The sequence below is a fragment of the Gavia stellata genome, chromosome 2 (genome assembly GCF_030936135.1).
Source record: "Gavia stellata isolate bGavSte3 chromosome 2, bGavSte3.hap2, whole genome shotgun sequence".
Taxonomy (NCBI): domain Eukaryota; kingdom Metazoa; phylum Chordata; class Aves; order Gaviiformes; family Gaviidae; genus Gavia; species Gavia stellata.
The window spans coordinates 74,582,657-74,603,069 of record NC_082595.1 but is presented as its reverse complement, the minus strand read 5'-3'; the positions used below and the strand labels follow the sequence as shown (position 1 = coordinate 74,603,069).

Below are 20,413 nucleotides of genomic sequence, written 5' to 3'. Positions count from 1 at the left end.
TTATTTCAAAAAAAGATCAAATGAAATCAAAGTTGAATGAACCAACGGTCTGTATGATCCGTGATGGCACAGCGCTGCTCTTGCCCTGCACCTAAAGCCCTGGGTTCCCCAGCCACAGCGTAAAACACTTCCCTGGATGTTCTTTTGCAGGTTATTCCTACCAGCTGTGCCACATGAAGATTTGCATATGCTCCATAAACCTTAATTCCCCTTTTAACACCTATTATATCAAGCGGGAGGCCATTTCTGAAGTTGAAATGGATTTTCAGAACAATATAAAGATGAAAATGTTTTCTGGCCTCTGATTTTTAAACCTTTGGGTAAAACTAAATCACTTCCACAATGCTGTTGATATTCCATATGGAAGTATTCACAAATACCAGGCACTCCAGAACATTATGCCTGAATCCAAAGGGAGAAGTTATCCTGCTGTACAAATAAAAGCTGTAAGCACTGTTCACAAAAAACTCTCAGCTTGCTGCTTTAAAGTTTTTTTGGTTTTTTTTTATGATGTACTGACTTCAGAAGAGAAGGAAATTCAGTATTTCAAGATACAATTACATGAACCAGCAGCAAAGTAAGGAACACCACAAATCACAGAATTGGTTTATCCTGAGAATTTGCTGACAGCAAAATTTATTATTTCCACTCATTCAATCCAAACCATTGCCAAACAAAAGCCTAATTACTGAAGTTAGAACTTCACATATGCCATATTTTCCCTTTCCCACTGAAACCATAACTTTCCTGGAACAGTTTATTTTTATCATCATTTTCCCTCTTCACTGATATGATTGTGGCAAAATTTGTACAGATGCTCACTCTAGGCAGGCAAGACACAACACTGACATTAAAATATCAGGTGTGGCTACAAGTCAAATTTAACATGCAATTAAATCCTAAATAAATAAATAAATAAATAAAACCCATGGTTGAGAACACAGCTTCCTTTCCTAAAAATAACCTTAAGGTTAATTCAAAAACATAAACTGGCATAGCAACATTCTTGACACAGGTCACAAATGCCCAAACTACCTGATTTTACTATATGCCATAGTCCAGTTCGAAAACTCATAGCAGACTAATTGTCAATCTGGAAAGATCAACTTTTCACTAGCCCCTTTTCCATCCTCAATCAGTATGTGTCCTCACATGTCTGTCAGGTTTCCTCTGTGCATGGGAATACTCTTCCATAAGTAAACCCTCCATCCTTCACAAAACTGTCCCTAGTTTTAACACCTCCTCTCAGAGCTAATTCCCTAGTCCTCCCTTTTAACTATTCTGAAGCTTTCCCCTTCTGTTACCACAGAGATTTAACAGTGTCTGTATAATCCATGCTAACGCTGACGGAGCCCTCTCCAGCACTTAGGCAGCTGTCCAGAGTCCTGCTGTCCTGCTGCAGACACAAAGCAGAGCTGGAAGAATCACACAGGCCATCAGCCACCCTTCTGAGATAGCACTGTGGGGGCTGCACTGCGCACACACACATACCTTGACACAGTCAGATCAGTGAATGCAAATTATTTTGGCTCTTTAATTTAGTTTTATGAGCTTTCTTAAAATTTTATGGATCAAGAGACAGGGAAACCGAGTCTCAGCTTAGAAGCATGAGGAACAGGAAGGGGAGACATACAGCCTGGCAGCTGAGTTCTGGATATCAGCAAGAGCAGAAGAAAAAAGGAAGAGAGAGGCGATTTAGATGGAAGATTAAAACTAGGTTTAGCCAAGTTAAGTCAATGCTGATGAAGGAGTTGATGTTACAGACAGACTAAAATGCAGCTTTGACGAAAGGAAGTAAAGTAGGCACGGAAAGACTGAGTCACAGCCACCAGCTCAGTGAGAAGAGAAGCCTTTGAGTAGATGACCTCGTTCAAAGTGGAGATGCAACAGCTGAAAGTAAGACAGCTACAGATAAGGCCCTATAAATCCTTTGCAAATAAAGTTAATTAGAATGGACTTCAGATGTAGGAGAACACACCACAGGTAAAGAAATATTGCCACACTTGATAATTACTAAATTGTCGAATAGCTGCCCAATCAAGACCATGGTACCAGTGTGGCTCTCCACACACATGCAAACTCGTCACTCTGAAGAGCTTCCAGAGACCGAAAGAGATATGGTGAAGGTGAACTTGAAAGTCTTTTGGCAGGTTAGTGACAGCGCTGGAAAACTGAACCAGAAGGCATCTCCCAGCCAAAAAGCTCATCTCCCTGCAAGAACAGGCACTGTGTCGAAGCATTCCTTTTTGCAATTTTATGATGCTTCATCTTACAAGCAATTCTGCTTCTTGACAATATTATTCCCATTAGAAGGCTCTGCGGGAACCTCACTGCTCTGATATTAGAAAGCTTCCAATCTCCAGTCTAAACTTCTTTATAATCATCTGTATGTTCTCTCCAATTTCTACTGAAGACAATCAATGAATATTACAGTTATCTGGTACCCACTACCACACTATGTTCTTGAAGCAATTTGCTGAGTTAGACTTGCATCAGACATAACTGGTGATACAAGAAACTCACCTGGACAACTGTGTTACAATTCAATGGTCCTACACGTAAAGGAGAGCTGCAGAGGTGCTAAAAGTGTCTGCAGAATTGCTATGTTGGGGGGCAAAAAACAGCTTCTCAGTAACCGATTTCTTCTTGCAGTAGCCAGTGAGAGTTTCATCAGTTTCAGAAAAACAAAATATAGTTTTCAACAAAATATCTCAACTCAGACAAGAGTCTGTATTTCTTAATCATCATGACATGCTTGAAAAATTAGAGGCCCTAATATTACTGACATGTAGGCATTTCTGTTTGAAATACAACAGCTTAACAGGAGTTTGCAGAAATAATATGCAAATAGCTGAAAACAGGAAGTAGAGAATATTGATGGACAAATTTTCTAGGTATGACTACAAGCAGTAAAGCTCACATTTGGTAATGATATTAGATTCAAAATGCACTAAATAATTAAATATCTGATGGCTCTTGTTAGAGCCCCTTTAAGTTCCTTTTTCAGAAGATGATTCTGTGCATTACCAGCATTAATTCCAGCTGGTCAAAGCTATGCTGGATTATTTTTTTTTTTTTCCCCCATTAAAAAATATTCCCCAACTTCTGGAGGAAGTTTAAAATCTGGGAAAAAAGTTAGTGAAAAAAATACTTAGAAATGCTTCAGCAGTGTTCTCTGTAGGGCATACAATTGTTTCTGTCACAAGATATCAACTTCGGACAAAAATGAGGAAACACATTATATTGCTCAACAATGTTGCTTCGTGAGAGACACAGGACAGTTGCAAAGCCAGTCAACAAGGAAAAAGAAGTACGTACAAAAGTGCAGCTACCTCAACAACATTTCCATACTAAAATAAAACATTTTTGAGGGGTTCAGAAAAATCAATGTCTACAGGGGAAAGAAAAATTGTGCTTAGTTTAAAATCCAACTTCTAACCAGTTCTGCTACTGATACTATGCAGCTGCCCATCAGTACCAGCTGAAAAGTCCCAGCTGCAGCATCGGAGACATGGACATCCAGCTGACACACATGGCTGCAGTCATTTCCCTGAAGAACCATCTTCAATGAGACATTGTACAATTTTGCTTTCTCCAGGAAAGCCAGCAAAATCAGGGCTCACAGGAGCACTCGAGTGATTTCTGCATTCCTGCCTCTGGGACTACGGAGAACTCCATAACATGAGAATCCAGTCAGTGTTGCTGTGAAGTAAGGAAAAATCTGAAGGCTTAACAGGTATTATGGTAATGTGTGCACTCTGGGAAGAATGTAAACCAAATTTAATACTCTTTTAACCATACACAGAGGGAAAATTGGCACGGTCAGTCCAACAGCTCACTTCTGAGTAGATCTAATAGTCCTGCCTTCAGCAATTATTTGACTGAAATTCTAAAATCCTACAGCAATTTCATTCCCTGGAACAACACCTTCCACCTTTCCATTCTGATCTCCTCCTCTTCTTCCTTGAATATTCATATCCACATAGGTATCACTTACCATGCCTATTAGTTATGCAAATTATTTCATTTATAGCTTAGGAGCCAGCATGAGAACTGCTTGTTCTGTTTTGATGCTATAGCATTCAAAATAAGCAACCAACAGCAATATCCTATTGTTGCCACACACAGATGGAAATACCCTGAACAACTTCACAAATTAGCCTTCCTTGGTCTCAAGTCATACGCTCCCAATTTGCTTTAGCCTTACTGATTTAAAAAGTATTGCAAGTAAAATTAGCAGCCTAAATAATTTTGTTCATCTAAGTATTTTTAGTTTACACAGCCTGTCATGGAGAAATACAATAGAAACAACAAATGCTAATTAATTTAAAATAGCCTAAGATCCTAGAAATCAGTAAATCAAGTTTTGCGGTTTAAGCAGTTCCTGTCAACAATCTGTCCAACAGGCTTTTATAAGTTTTATTTTTTCACTGTTGGCTCATTATAGGATTCCTGCCCGCTCAAATGAATCCTGTCATTTAAAAGGCATTATAGGAGTTGAGTACTTAGAGTACCCAAGTGAACCCAACAGTCTTTATAAGTCTATAAGAAACAAACTGTAAGCCTCTAAGTGGAAAGCTGCTATAGTTTGATGTACAATTAGAAAATTATCCTCAACGGATCATCATTATCGCATTTAGGCTATCCGGCTTTCAAAAAAGCAGTGTTACAAGGAAAGCAAAATGACTATAATAGAGATATACACATGTCTTATAGTAAGACTTGAATAGATATGACATTGCTGTTCCTCCAGCAAACTGGCCAGCAAATCTAACTCCTAAATGTAATCAGCAAGAACACCACATGCTGTAATCCCAGTGTAAAGTTTAGGATCCCCACGTCCATTTTGCCAGTATGAATGCAGAATTGTTGTTCACTAAATCCCCCAATCCTAGGTCTAGAGGCAACTCACTGAAACTAGCACGAGATCAGTTTAGAAGAGGTTAAAAGAGTACTACACAGCACCAGTGAACTTCTGGAACTTGCTGTTATAAGAGATTGTGGAGGCAGACAGCATCAGTAAAGTAAAAAAATGTTTATTCAAATAGATGGTCAAAAGATGCATGAACAGACAGTAAAGGATATAGGCAGGGCTATAGCCTCTAACATCCTTAATACAACTACAGAGCTGAGCAGTACAAGCAAGTGCTGAGGCTCACATGCTACTCTGAAGAACACCTCTGGATGTCAGAGGGAGGATACTGGGCTAGATGGTACACTGCTCTAGTCCAGCATGGCATTTCTTGCATTCTTATCATCCTATAAAAGTGGAATTAACCACCTGGCAATGCAGTTGTTTCAGACTATACGCTTTAAATTAGTTTCAGATAGTCTTGCTGCTTTTAATTCACATTTTTTCCCATCCAACTTGACATTTCATTGCCAATCCTGAGGTTCCCAAAAGAGCTGAGCTACAGCAATATGAACCAGAGAGACATGAGAACTACCAAAATTGTGCTTACCTGAATTACAGTGTTTCACAAAATAAATATGAAGAATAATACGGAAAAAATATACAAGCCTGAATTGTATTTTTTGTTCTACCATACTACAGAATCACAAATCCTGATTCAAAAGTGTATTAAATGTGATCAGAGATTTAAATAGCGTATTTATCTATCTTTTCTAAAAAACTAGAACATAAGAAGTAGCTAATCAATAGCACTTACAGTCAATTTCTTATTTTTACATTGCCAATTACGATGTCTACAGCATTTAACACTTCTAATGCAGAGTACAACAGCAGTACCCTGCAAAATGAGTAGTGACACATCAGCATCTTTCATGCTACACAAGAAGGCAGGCTGTTAGTCAGGTTATTAACAAATGGCTAAGTGATTTGGGATTGCAAATCCACTTTTAAAAGAACAGTCAGAACACTACTTCCTCTGACTTCAATGCTAAATTTCAAAAGATGAGCAAAAAAGGCAACCTAAGCAACAAGCTCAGCTGGAATGATAACATGAGCAAAATTTATGAGCAAAAATACGAGACCTTATTTGGTAGACAAAGGGTTTATTCCAACATTTTTCTCTACTTCAGTTAGTACTTCTAAGACTATTTAAAATTGGAAAGATTAGATACCAAAATACGACAACTCTGAAGAGTTGGAAAGATATATCAGACCCGTGTTAGGAACAAGAATGAAGTTCTTAAGTTACTACCATAAAAGGATGCTGCACATGGCAGGTCTAGTTTCAATAAACAAGAAAGTCAGGATATTTCTCCTGAAAGTCATACTTAAAAGTTGCAGACATCTACTGGAAAGTATGTTACCAGTACTGAAGAACAGTTCTTTCTTACGAAGAACAATCTCTAGCTAAAAATAATAGTTCTTAGATGGAGCTTTCATCTCTTCCTCCAAGCTTCAGCCCAAGCATTCAAAGTTCAGGAGGCTTACAGCTTCCACATGTCCATCAAACTCTGAAAAGCATTTTTTTTTCCTCCTGTCCCAAAACACTGACTGGCATCAGACTGCCTCTTTCAAAAAGCTTTGCCTGACTGCTCAGTCAGCTCTTCGAAAGCAACCCACCCCACCTGTGCTGTCAGTTCTCTTAACTTGATACCATGAAAGAATTCAAGAAGGGAACAGAAAAAAAATTATCTGAAACAAAACAGGTCCTTCACACTCCATTTACAATCACACCCGCTCATTTAATCATTCCAGATATAGCACAAGAAGTTTATTATACTACAGAAATCACCTTAAAGAGAGCACAGAAGAGTGAAACATTGGTCACTCCTCAGTCAGCCAACCCTTGGTCTGTGTGCTCCCATGTGTTTTCTACAAGCAAGAGTTACTGAAACACTAGGAAAAGGCATTCTATTTCAGACATACAAAAATCAGTGAAATAGGACAGTTTGGTGCTTTCATGAGAGCTGAATTACTCTAGAGTCATATACAGAATGAAAGCCATTCTTGGGACAAATAAACAACATTTTGGAATACATCAGTAACAGCTTCATAACAGCTCACTATACATGGACTGTAATAAAAGCATTGGGACTCAAAAACTCCAGGTTTTCAGCCACAAACTCAGTTTTCTAGCTTATTCTGTCCCTCTAAAGCTAATAAAATGAACAATTTCTGGAAGTCATTTTCCAACTGTCAGATGATAAGCAGCAAATTCTTACACAGCAGAAGCCTTCTGCAAAAGCTGTAAACCATTCAGAGAGACTCTAGATGCATAAGAGAAATAAAAAGTTATCAATGACGTTTTGACAAAGCGTTGCCTAGCGCACTAATATAAAGGGAAAAATGTAATTTTCCTCTAACTGTACCTTCACATATATTTTCTGAGATCATGTTATGGTCAAATTGCCATGTAAACATATTTTTAATTTTCTTCATACATTTTTACAACACTCTCACTTCAGCAGTATTTACCATTATCACTCCCAGCAGTCAAGGTTGTTTGCATAAGGTGGTGTTATTTGCCAAGAACCTGTTACTTGAAAGGAAGACCTCTTCTGTCTGCACAGCAGATTTGTAGGTGGAGAAAAGGAGCCTTGCTGAGAATCACATACACATCATCCATAAATATCTAAGTAAGAATGGAGCAGAAAATGCATGAGGTATCCTTCTCTAATGGGACTCAACTACACTCATAACATACTTTTTTCACAGGTGACAAGAAGAGATGACAGCGTATAATTTCAACTGATTTATTGTAGAAGGATTGCTCACAAAGCTCCCACAAGGGCTGTAAGCCTAACTGTAGACAGACCTACCCAGAACTCGTGCTATCACATGTAAGACACACCCAAGTGTTTCTAGCCCTGATTAACAGCTGAAGGATAAAAATACAAATCAAAACAACATTTAAGGCTACCCTCAGGAAGATCAGAGGAACAGGACTATGTAAGGAGAAATGCCAAGAGCTACATTATAAATAGCATGTCTGGATATACCTAATCATGTCTTAACTTCACAATGCCTTAAAAGCTACTGAACGTTCTTAAGCAATGCAGTCTAACATACAGAGAATACCCAGAGCACAACTGTTAATAATTCATTGACAAAACAAAGATATATGGAGAGAGGCTCCATATGACATATTCTTAGTTTGGTCCAATTCCATTTCTCAGTAGCTTTCCCAGAGACTGGAACAAGAAAGAAGCTTCTTTCATTCACAGATGATATGAAGCTGGGAAGGGCCATCAGTATGCTGCATGCTGGAAATCAAAATGGCCATGAGCAACAGGGAAAAAGCTTCTGAACAAAATTAGGATGTAACTTGACAAAGGACAACTGCACAAAAACAGAGAGGAAGGCTGCTTATTAGACTGCAGTCTATTGGAAAGGACCTGATGGTCAACACAGATCAACAAATTGAACATGTATCCGCATGTTGTCAATAAAAATGGTAGACACCACACAAGGAGTAATCACCTTCTCAGCAACGTTCAGCCTAACTCAGAACACAGTTTTGTTACAGCAGGCTTTGGGATCAGCCACCCCAGCTGATCACTCCAAATGGGTTAATTATCATTGCAGCTGGTATTACTCAGCAGCCACTAATGAACCATGATCATTTATCCTTCTTAAATGTTCGTTTCCTTTGCCTTGTTAACATTTAGAGTAATACTGAATGTAAGGTACGGTGATAGATATGCCAGTGGTTTACTGGAGGAACGAGAGAGTTCTGTTGCTCACAGAAGCACGGTGGTGTTCACAGGACATAATTCCTAGTTTAAGGAGAAAAAAACATTTCCGTATCTGAGGAAGACAAATAAACATCATGTTAATTATGAAGAAATGCAAAACTGTGCTCTGAATAAAGAAGGAATAAAATGAGTTTTGGAGTGAGACCGTAAATTTCTCCTGGCATCCTAGAAGTCTTGAGAAGAAAGATCATGTATAAAAGCTACTATGCTCCCCCCAAGAGAAATATTCAAGTGCATCCGAAGGAATATGAACATAGGGGTTACTTCAAAAAGGGGTTGCCTGAATGTGAATTATTAGGCAATCCCAGTTAGGCTCTCTCTAGCAGAGGCAGCTTGCCAGGGGAGAATTTCACAAAGCCCGAGACCTCGACTGCTACCACGGAACCATGTATTTATATCAGAGTAAGTAGATTTATGCTTGTGTAAGTAGAGTAAGTACAGATTTTCTTTCATTTCTTCACCCATGTTTTATGAATGTGTGATTATGTTATTATATTTAGATATTACAAATAAATGCTTTTATTTCTAGTTTACCTTAATCTGTCTTAACCTCCGGGACAGCTACCCAGCACACTCTGCAGTGTCCACAGGTAAGAAAGGTGCTTCCCCTCCCATTTCACAGATCAGATTCTCGTACTGCGGGAATCGGACAGGACCCAAGTGTACCCAGTGACTCACAACAACTGAAGAGGCTCTCTGGCATACCACAGGACATTAGGGTGCACGCCTATCCCTTGCAAACGTTGGGGTCCAGGTCACAAGCAGACCTCCTGCTGACTGCTTCTGAGCCAGGAGGTATCCTTGCTTACTCCCCACTCATGGGGAGCAGACCATGGACTCTGAAACCTTTGCATTATTTCAAAGGCAGGTGTGTGTGCAGAAATAAACAAGGTAAGTATTATAATAATTATTGGAATGTGGACATCTAAAACATTTGGAACTTGCACTATTCAAGATATCAGACACTTTGTTCAGCATTCTTGAAATAATACTTGAGATCTAAATGCAAACACATGGCATTAAGTAAGTTCTACCGGTTTTGATATTTTTGCTTCTGCTATGTTTACATTCCTGTTCAATACAGAAAGACTTCAGCCTTATTGCACTCATCCAGGCAGAACTTCAAGCCAACTGATAAATGAGTTAGTGGAAACAGACTGAAGTGCTAATGTCCTTTTTACTGTTCTTTCCTAGAAATATAAAAATAGGAAAAAAATACTAAACCAGTAGTCACTTTGGTTTCTGAACCTTAAAAAGAACCCTCTGTTCTTTCTCTTTGGTTTTTGCATTTGTCCAGGGACCGGACAGGGAATATGTCAATTACTGTCAGAAGAGAATTAAAACTTCAGTTGTGCCTTCTGCTCACTGCAAAATCCCAAAGATAAATACAAAGTAATCTTCAGAAACAAGTGATTTGTAACAAGTCTGCCTGGGGAAATGAAAGAACAGAATATAATCTCACAGTAAAATTCTGCTGCTGAGAACTCCATTCAAGAAAAGCATTTGTGAATGCTGGGTAAGTGACTAAGTAGATATGACTTTTATCTCAATAACATGTCAAAGTATCTGAATGTGTGTTGAGGTAATTCAATCTTAGTGATAAAGAGTTGAAACTTGAAAAGCAAAACTGTAAGTTACACTTCTGTAAGACTTAAAGAGTGGTAAATGAAGTATCTTTCATTTTAGAACAGGTAGTGGTTCTTGCAATATCTCCCATTCTAAGAATAAGCAGTTTAAATGATAATACTTTAAGAAGTATTTTGGATCACTAAATAACATTTAGATCACAGAGGTTTTTCAATGACAACTTCTGAGGCTACTACATTAATAATGGCAATTTTTTCTCTTACGTGAGTAACATTAATAATGTAGCATGACCTTTTCTCTAAATATTAGAATTTTGGTTTTGCTCCCCTATGTCAGAGTTTATTTCAGCTATTCAATATTGGATCTGTTTGAAAAATAAAAAGGATACACGTGACAACATTCAGTGTAAACACTATGATGAATCACACATTCTTGTAAGGCGTATATTTCTTCTACAAAAATACTTAAATTTGTATGCACACGTTTGCTTGTCTGTGGGAGACAACATTTTTGTAGTACTTTTATGTGGTCTTGGGCTACAAGTCACAGAATCACTAAGGTTGGAAAAGACCTGTACGATCATCAAGTCCAACCATCAACCCAACACCACCATGCCCACTAAACAATGTCCCGCAATGCCAACGTCCACACGTTCCTTGAACACCTCCAGTGATGGTGACTCCACCACTTCCCCGGGCAGCCTGTTCCAGTAAATCAGTTGTGTACTTACTGAGACTGGAGGGAATGTCTTCTAAATTTTAAATACATCTGTACCTCTTTAAATCTGTCATCTAGTTTCCAAGAGTTTAAAGGAAAAACAACAAAACCAAACCCCTACTTAAGTGTGTCCTATACAAAATGAATGCTTTATCCTCTATCACTGCAGAAACACAACCAGAAAATTACGCTAAAATCATATTCGATCACCTGCAAACACTGGAGCCACTGCATCAATATTCTCTTATCTTTGCTCTCCAACAGATAAAGGCCTTAACATGTTAGGCAGTGTATGTTTTTCATAACGTAGACTTCAAAGCTTGCTGAAATCAAATGTTTCCTTTATGAAGGTTCCAGTAGTCTTGAACATATCCAAGAAAAACATTTATGTGGCATTGTACTCAACCGCCTTCCTCACCTCTTCTCTTTTCCCTTCTCTCAGGGCCCCATTCCTTTTTGAAATAATGCCACCACTGGGCTGAAAGCAAATTACACATAGAAACTAATTTGATAACTCAATGAACTTCTACATCATATCTAAAAAGGACTTGCCTTTTGAGAATATGCTATATGCTGAGAGTATGCTACACTGATATAGCATTACTCATATTATTCTGCTAGGCTACACACACAAGTATCTTTTAACAGCGACACTGTTAGATGCATTGTCTGTGTATACAGATATGATCATTACGGTAATTTATTGCGACCCACCAGACAACACCTGTAGTACTGAAGATAACTTGGCTTAAACAGGCAAATTCCAGTCCTGTGAACAGCTCTATCTCTTGCGAAACAAAGCACAATTTTAAGGCAAAAAAGGTCAAGACTGAAGCTGGAACAGGTACATATAATTTGCTAAACTAATAACTACCCACCTCTACCCTCTTGGTTTCAGATGTACCAAAGAGGTCCAAATTCTGTACTGTGGGAGTGCAGAGAGGGTTACTCCCATAAGTAACTTGACAGCTGAGATCAGTTTTTCACACAAAACACAGAAATTGAAGACAAAGAGGGGGACTTGGCTAAACTTAATGCATCATTCAGGCATCAGCCCATGCTCCTTATCTCCCTGCAATTTTTCCTCCTCCCTGAATTACACCACCTGGAGCTACAGCTGCAGAGAAGTATGTTCTGAGACCGTACGGACAGAACTCACTGCCCCTCTTTGGAATTCACAGCACCACCATCCTTCCAGCTTCTGCCAAGAGAGCCAGAAAAATGACCAAGCTCTAAAAGTGCAGTGAGTTAACATGGGGAAAAAAATGCATAAATGAAAAAGCACATTACTCTCCTGTGTAACAGAGACAACTTCTATTTGTATTATATACCTAAATACATATAAAGTACCCCTATAAACAACATTGGTCTACATCTTAATATTACAGTGCAAAAATTTAACCACCAGATTCTCTCTGGCTGTAACAGAAACAAAATACTATTCCTCTGGCATTTTGCTAAAAAAAAAATTAAAAAATTAAAAATTGTATGCAATTTCAAAAAGATACACCTCTAACATTAATGGACTGTCCAAAGAACCTCAAAGAAATATTGCTGCCCTGAAAAGCAAAACAAATCAAAGATCAGAACCTGAGGTCAGAAAAGCCTATACTTACTCCTTATTCCGGCTTTTAATGCACGGCTGGTAAAGGACTTTGACAGCATTCCAGGTCTCCACTGGTCCAGAGCTAGGTATGAAATTATCTCCAAATAGTGTAAAAACACTGTGGGAGGAAGGACTTCCTAAAGACTCCACGAGCAATGTGTCAGAATTTAAAAGCCATATCTATAAATGAAGAAATCATTTATTTTACTGAAGATGACATAAATTTCAATTTGTTCCTTTACTCTGATCCTAAATCAGCTGATATTAAAGCCACATTCTTACAACGTTTCTAACAAAGTGTTAACAGACATAAATTGACATTTTATTATTCAGCACAGTCTGCACAGCCTCTAGTGGAGAAAAAAATGGGTTAATACAATAAACTGATGCCGGATTTATCACAGTCACTCTTAAGATCATTATTTCTGTGAAGTTGCCTCTTTTTGTGGCTGCAGCACATGCCCTTTGATAGTAACAAAAGAAATAGTCCCAAGTCATCTCTTTCAGTACCAAATGGATTATTTCTTCAATTTCATAGTTTTTTAGGAATTAGTCGAGCATATGGTGTTGAACAACTGAGGACTAAAGACAGGGAACTGAAAGACTGCCCACTGGAAGTGCCAAACATTAAGGATTTTTAGAAAAAGTGTGATAATTATGACTGGATGGAGCTAAGACATGCAAGGAAAAAGAAAGCAATTAATCTGGTCTCAAAGGAAGGCTGGGATTTACAAATGGCTGTAACAGCCCCTTACTTGGAAAATAAATCTTTATGAAATTTGATAATGGAACTGGCATTCTTCAGCACTACTTGCTCTCAGCAATTCATGGGATATTTACTGGGGAGAGTTTTGAGAAATCTGAACTTTTTGCATCACATTATGGATCTTATTTAATCTTTGTGTGATTGTGCATCAGTGTTCCAACCTGGGTTCAGGGCTTTCATGCTAAGCACTGTACAGAAAAGTCAGGCTTTTCCTTTACTCACAGCCTGCAGTAGTGAAGTGATCCAAGTTACCAATGGAAATAAATTTTTACAAGTCCTGAGCCTGTATGAAATGTTTATATATGAAATATTTATCATAGAAAACATGATTTATGCAGTGCTGCTCACTAATCTTCTGCTTCTCATGACCTAATCAGCTTCAAGTAAAACAAGTTACGTGATGTTAGGTAGCAGACATATGATATCCCCTGTGGAGGGAGAAAGCTACTGTTAACAGGACACATAGTATACGTCATAACTGAATGTGACAGTCACAATTTATCAGAGCCCAAGGCTCAGAACATTACAGTGGAAGCTCCATAAAGAAGGAATGAGATGTATTGATAAAGATGTCTTGGGAGGGGATGGGAGGAGGAGAATCACTTTAGCATATGGACATAAATGATGACAAGCAACTGCACTTGACTTAGCAAGTGGCTGTTCATCAGTTTTGCTCTGGTAACTCACAGTACACGTTCATAGCCTAAACTGCAAAATATACCTCATTAGCTAGGACCATTACACACAGTGCTTTAAGCTGAGTGTTAAAGATTTGTTGGAGAAAATGAGGAGAAAAGAGAAGTGTCCTATACACACAGGCCACTGACAACATGCTTAGCTTTAACTACAGTTCCTTCGTTTTGAAACTATTAACACTTCCCTGTGAAGGAGCCTCCTGGGATGCTTTTCAGAAGGTGAAGATCCTTTAAACTAGTCTATGGAACAATGCAGAAATAGCTGTCTGCTCCTTTCAGAATCCTTCTGCAACTTGCTTTAGAGAAAGCAACCAAACCATTTCATTTGCAACACGGTCCATCTGAAAAGTACTTGTTTCTACCACAAGTCTTGATATGTGGCATCTGACAATAACGTTCTACCACTTGTTCAGAGCATGTCTTTTTCTCAACAGCAATACAACAGATCTGTAATAATAATTTAGCACACAATACAGAGAAAGCAAATGTATCTTTGCGGGTGGAAGGCCACTTGGCTATGAGAAAATCAACTTCTGAACTACATTTGCTTCTTTAGGCAAGAATTTCCTTCTTTTCCTCATGTATGAATTATTTTTTGATCTTGCTTTTGGTCTGAATGAACAATCACTCACCAAGATTCAGTGTGTTGACTCAAAGCAGTTTATACAGGTTATTTCTGGCTAACATAGTTTCAAATTTTGATCTGTGCTTTCAACTATGTTACTCACAATGTACAATCTTTCCTTCCTCTCTACCACTTTGTACAGCAGAGCCTGCACAACTGAATTCCTTTCATGTTAACTCCAGTAAGAAAAGAACCTTTACAGAAAGATAAATAGATAAGGTTTAGAATTTACTCATAGTGCAGATTGATGACCTTTTCTGAAATGACAGCATCAGGAGAAAGTTTTGGATTTTTCTTGGTGGGTTTTTTGTTGGGTTTTGTTTTTTAAATCACCTTGTTAATAGGCTTCAAAGATGTTCTTAGGAGCAAAGCTGCAACAAATCTGTTATGCTACATGGGACTTGATCCAAATAGGTGAAATACAGCGATCTACATTCTGTGATCAGTTTCCTAAAATCTCAACCTGTGTCTTCAGCATCACTTTGTGGACAATTAGGCATCAATTAGAATTTAACAGGGCTAAAAAAAGCTGTTCTTCTTCCTTGCTAGTTCTTTCTTAGTTATTGCAGATGTTACCATTACTTTTGTCATCACACAGGTCAGTAATGCAAACATCTTTCATTACAGTTCCTTTGTCCTCACATTCAGACTGTTCAGATAAATATGTGGTTTCTTCATACTTCACAAAGAATAAAGCTCTCTAAGAGAGCTGGGTAGCTAAGTCTCAACAAGGTACTCATTGTCTCACATCTTGATCACTGCAATGTCCCCCTCTCCAACTTTGACAAATGCAAACTTGTTCTGCTCATGCCCTCCAAGACATGGTCCAAGAATCAGTATCTGATTGACAGGTTTCTCCCATTTTGTTACATATTTATTTTCTTAGGACATCTTTCCACTCCCTCCCTACTCACTCCTGAAATACAAGCTGCCTTACTTTCAAAGCACTTTACAGCCTAATCCCACTCCAAAAACCATCTTTCATTCTGTACTGAAAGACTGGAGTTAGTATTCAAACACTCCAAACTCTACCACACATCTTCTGATTTTCACAGGTGTCTCTTTTTAGGTTTTATCAGGTTGATCCCATCCATGGGATGAATTCCCTGTATCTATCCACAAAACTACTAATTTACCTCTTTCAAACATATCCTTTTTATCGTACAGGAAAAAAATCACATCTGTTAAGATGCTGCTATGCTGACCAATAATGTACCATTTTGCTTGTGTTCTCCTATCTCACTATCCATTTGCTGTCCTCATCTTATTCTTAGCTTGTAAGTCATGCAACCTCAAGGTAGGGAACCCTTCAACAGTGAGGCAAAGAGAGGAGGTGATTCATCTTTTAGAGAATGTGAAGAGGGCAGAGATATAGTTAGGATAAATAAGGAAATCTGTATACACCACTTTTTTTTTTTCCTGAGACAAAGAACTTCTATTTATTGTCATCCTTTAAAAAAACCCAAAAACTTAAGTAGTATACAGCTTTCAGGAACTTGGTTATCACCAACTTAAACAACAGAAACTCATATTATGATATCCGCAAATAACATAACGTTAAGTGATACATGCAGAAGAAATAAGGAAAATGAGTATACACAATATTTGTGGTTTAAAAAAAAAAAAAAATTAAAAAAGACTTGTGAGAGACCTTAACCTTAATTATCACATACACCGCCTAAGCTGTGTGCATTCACATATGTAAGCACAAACACTGTGAATGAGAATCTTTGGCTCACTGTCAAAACAAACAAGTGGGACAGCTGGTCCATGATGCATCAGTGATGAGACCACTTGTCTAACTTGGCTGTGTACTCACAGCCTCAGGCACCTACATTTTTTACTGTTTAGCTGTTCGCAATCATTAATATAAACAGTGCTTACATTACGCTTGTGTCCACAAGGCCTCTGAGTCCTAAGACTTAACCCATGACTCCAGAACACCTGTTGGTGTGTATACAGTACCTAGAACCTCTCCCTAGACATGAGTCAGGGCTTCCTGATGTTAAACACAAAAAAATACTAATAACGCACTAATAAAAAGGAAGGGATGCCAATCAGAAGACAGCCTCTATGCTAATTCAGCCTGCTCCTCTAATAAACACATTGGCAAAAACACAACTCAGAGCTAAGAGCAATGGTAATCTGCTAAATAGGGTGATTTTTCTGTTAGAAAATACCAGTTCGTTCTATATATGCTACTAGACTTAAGAATCAGAATGTTAGGTAATTTGGAAACACATAAGCTACAAGGAAAAAAAAAAAATCACAATTTTTAATGACTCCTCAATTAGATTATACATAGTGACAATTACAGGTCTGCTCATGAGACCTTATTTTATCATCACAGAAGTATTTCTCAGTGGTTGCGTAAATGTTATCTTGGCACTCAAATTTATTTAAAAGCAACAGATATACACTTACCTCAGAATCTGGATGTTTGGAAATTACAGAACTTGGAAAATGTATATATAAAACAGTTTACTTAAGTAGATTGCCTACCTCAACAAAGCATATCTGTAAGTTTATCTAGCGCAGGAATCTACAGTCATGTATTTCTTTATCTTTGTGTCCACTAATTACTTATATAAACTGCAAAATTACAAATTTTGTGCCTATATTTAGTTCATGAATAAAAGAAAACATCCCTGGTTATACCAAGTGTATAGTATTAAGATAATTCCAGACCCAAATTTCTATCAATCTTAAAAGTTTGAGCAATTTAGCTGTCACTATTTAAATATCGAGCTTAACCAAGTTTAACAGCATTAGAACATTAAGTATAATAGGCAATTTTATTTTTGTTTGCACTTCACTTTGCAGTGCAATGTACTGACTACATTAGTAGTCTCTGCTGACTTAAGACAATATTTGTGAAAGATGCTATACAATTTGATGAACTTCTGGTGACTAAAGATAAGCACTGGAGCGAGAAGATGAGATATATATTACAAAGTCAAAACTTAAGCTTTCCATATTTTCTGAATAGAAAACACAGTGTTATTTCTGCAGTACTTGTGGTGCATTCGTAGTACTTTCATTACTGTATTAATAGAGAAAATTTCTATATGTGCATCTACTTAGAATAAAAAATGGGGGGAAATTTCTTACTTAAGCAGAACCATTCAGAACTACTTCAACAGAAGGATTTTTTTTTTTTTTTTTTTTTTTTTTTTTTTACACATACAGTCATAATCAGCACAAACAATACATTTTAGGAGCTGGGATTCATAGTTCAAACTTTTTCAAGATAAAAAACACTTACCAGAATATAGATTTTTCCATTATCCCCTTTTATGGTGAATCTAAACGTGCTTTTAGCAGAGGACAATTCCACAAGACACTGAGCAATCATGCTCTGTACGAATTGAGACCTGTTTAAGAATTAACCACGTATTATATGTCTTCATAACAACTACATGGGCAAAGTCATTCATATTGATGCAGTACAAGTGTATGAACACCTCCATACTGTCATTTCCACCACATCCTACAACCACTTTTTATTGGGCGACGGGGCTTCTCTATGTATCTCTCTCTCGCCCAAAACCAGATGACTATTTCCTGTAACAGGAATTTTTTAATAGATCAGCAGTCTAAATTGCTCCACATCCTTTATTTTGACCAACACCAAATGTCAAATGCTGAATAAAAGCTCTTCGCCATTATATTTTACAGGTATGAACACAAAGTTCAGAATGATGCACATATTTCAAGTATAATCCACAAAAGTAAAGAACCGTGACTGATACATAGTACATAACACAAGATAGCTAGATCAGGTTCTGTTTCATCTTAGTCTCAACTATGAATTGAATTACTTGAAAAGTCAAAAATCTCACTGCAAATTAAACATTTCAAGCTTTACTTAATTTAAATTTATATAATGTATCTTTCCATTTCCATAATTCGTTACCAGACATCATGCAGACTTAAATAGTTCAAAATAAGTATTGTATTTTGGCTTATCATCTGAATAGTGAGACACTGTGACAAATTATACGCAATCTCTCTCCTTATGCATCATGCACACACACACAAGCACACACAAAAACAAGCAAACAAAATTGTGCATGAGTGAATTCAGACTACATTACCTTTACAGTGCATAACTCTGTGATGATTACATGCAATTTGACTGCACTTTGTTGTTATAAGTAATTATTCAAGAAACTAAAATTTTGCTACATTTCTAGCATCTTTTCCAAAACATAAGCCTGAGCACACTACCTGATTTCTTTTATTTTTTTACCTTGGTGTTATGCTGAAACGTCCCTCAGACGGCCGAATAATCACCTCGGTGACATAGTATTTAATGGTATCTACAATGACATAAACATTTTTCAAGCACAACAGACTTGTTAAGAATAGATTGTAAGTTACTGTATCAATATACTAATTAAACTTCTGTTCAGCACTCAATTAAGAGGTGCAGCAGATGGTCAAATTCTGCTTTGGTTTGTGGGAGGAGAAGCAACATACATTGCCAGAAGAAAACTACTCTGAGCTAATTACATGACCAGCAATTTGTCATTCATATTGATCCTTGTTCAACACTGGGAACAATCATCTTGAAACAAAGCAAGCAAGAGCTCAAGCCAAACCTGAAAGATGAATTGAAAGAACTTTCCTAAAGCACTGAGATCAGCATAGCTTACATAAGTATTTTAGTACCCTCTGCTGCTCAGTAACGCTGCAGTGAATCACAAGAGACAGTTTTAATAACAGCACACACAAGGGAATAACTTTCTTCTTTGCTCAAAGAGCAGAATAGAACTACTTTCCAAAAATCGCACTAACTCAACACTAATACTGCATACATTCCGAGTTTCAATGTAACTGTTCCCCTAAGACAGCCTTTAACACTAAATGGAAGTGTTTGAGTACAGAATGTAATCCTCATCAATAAAGTCAGGTCAAAGATGATCATATTGAAGCTCTGGGTCTATGCGACAAACACAGCCTAACCAGAGGGCCAGCAGAACAGGTTAAGCATATAGAGTAATAAATTCATTCCACTAAGCCTTAGCATGTGAACAACAGTAAAGATTAATCAGTTCCATAAATTTTAAGGGTGGAAGGGATTGTCTCATCTGATCTCTGTCCACACACACCATTAGAAGAGGATGAAAGCAAGCATTTCAGAAAGACACTTCATCTGTTTTAAAGATTCAAAAGGCTTGGTAATCCCATGCCTTCTCCAGATAAGTACTACACTTTTTTAATTATCTTCACTGTTAGGAAATCATATTTTACCTCTAAGTTTAATTTTAGTCTGCTCCACTCTGTGCCTAGTCCTGGGAGACAGGAGGAAAAGAAGCCAGTTCAGTCACTCTAGCTCCCCAGCTGTTACCCTGAGTCAGGAATTGGTGCTACTGCTTCAAGGGCATTAGGAATTAAGGAGATGTTTGCTTGCAGAGAGATAGAAGGTGGGATTTCCGAAGGGAAAAAAGCATACGAGTATATGGGAATAGAGTTGGGGGAAGGAATAGCCGACAGGGGAGTTTCAAAGCCAGATCTGGTCTCCACAGGTACACCACTCTAATCCAGCTTTATCTTCAAGGCACTAATACCTGCTCATGAGGAAGCACCAAAACATGACAGTCAAGTCCGCTCTCTAGTCTCTTTTCACAGAGATGGTTCTGCCTAGACTTAATACCATACGTCTCTCGTTAGTTTTTTTGTGTGTTCTTTGAACTCTACATAAATTTCCTACTGTACTGAAGAAACATGGTCAAAACAACAGACAT

At 37.7% G+C, this 20,413-nt stretch overlaps 1 protein-coding gene across 2 annotated transcripts in view; it reads right to left on the bottom strand.

The window, feature by feature from the left end:
* UBE3D (ubiquitin protein ligase E3D) overlaps window positions 1–20,413 on the bottom strand; it is a 99,732-nt gene that overhangs the window by 63,614 nt on the left and 15,705 nt on the right. For both annotated transcript variants that reach the window (XM_059835505.1, XM_059835506.1), the window contains exons 6-8: window positions 18,916–18,985; window positions 17,929–18,037; window positions 12,588–12,757 (exon numbers count right to left, since the gene is read on the bottom strand). In XM_059835505.1, the coding sequence (XP_059691488.1) occupies window positions 12,588–12,757; window positions 17,929–18,037; window positions 18,916–18,985 (349 nt within the window). The remainder of the gene's footprint in view (window positions 1–12,587; window positions 12,758–17,928; window positions 18,038–18,915; window positions 18,986–20,413) is intronic.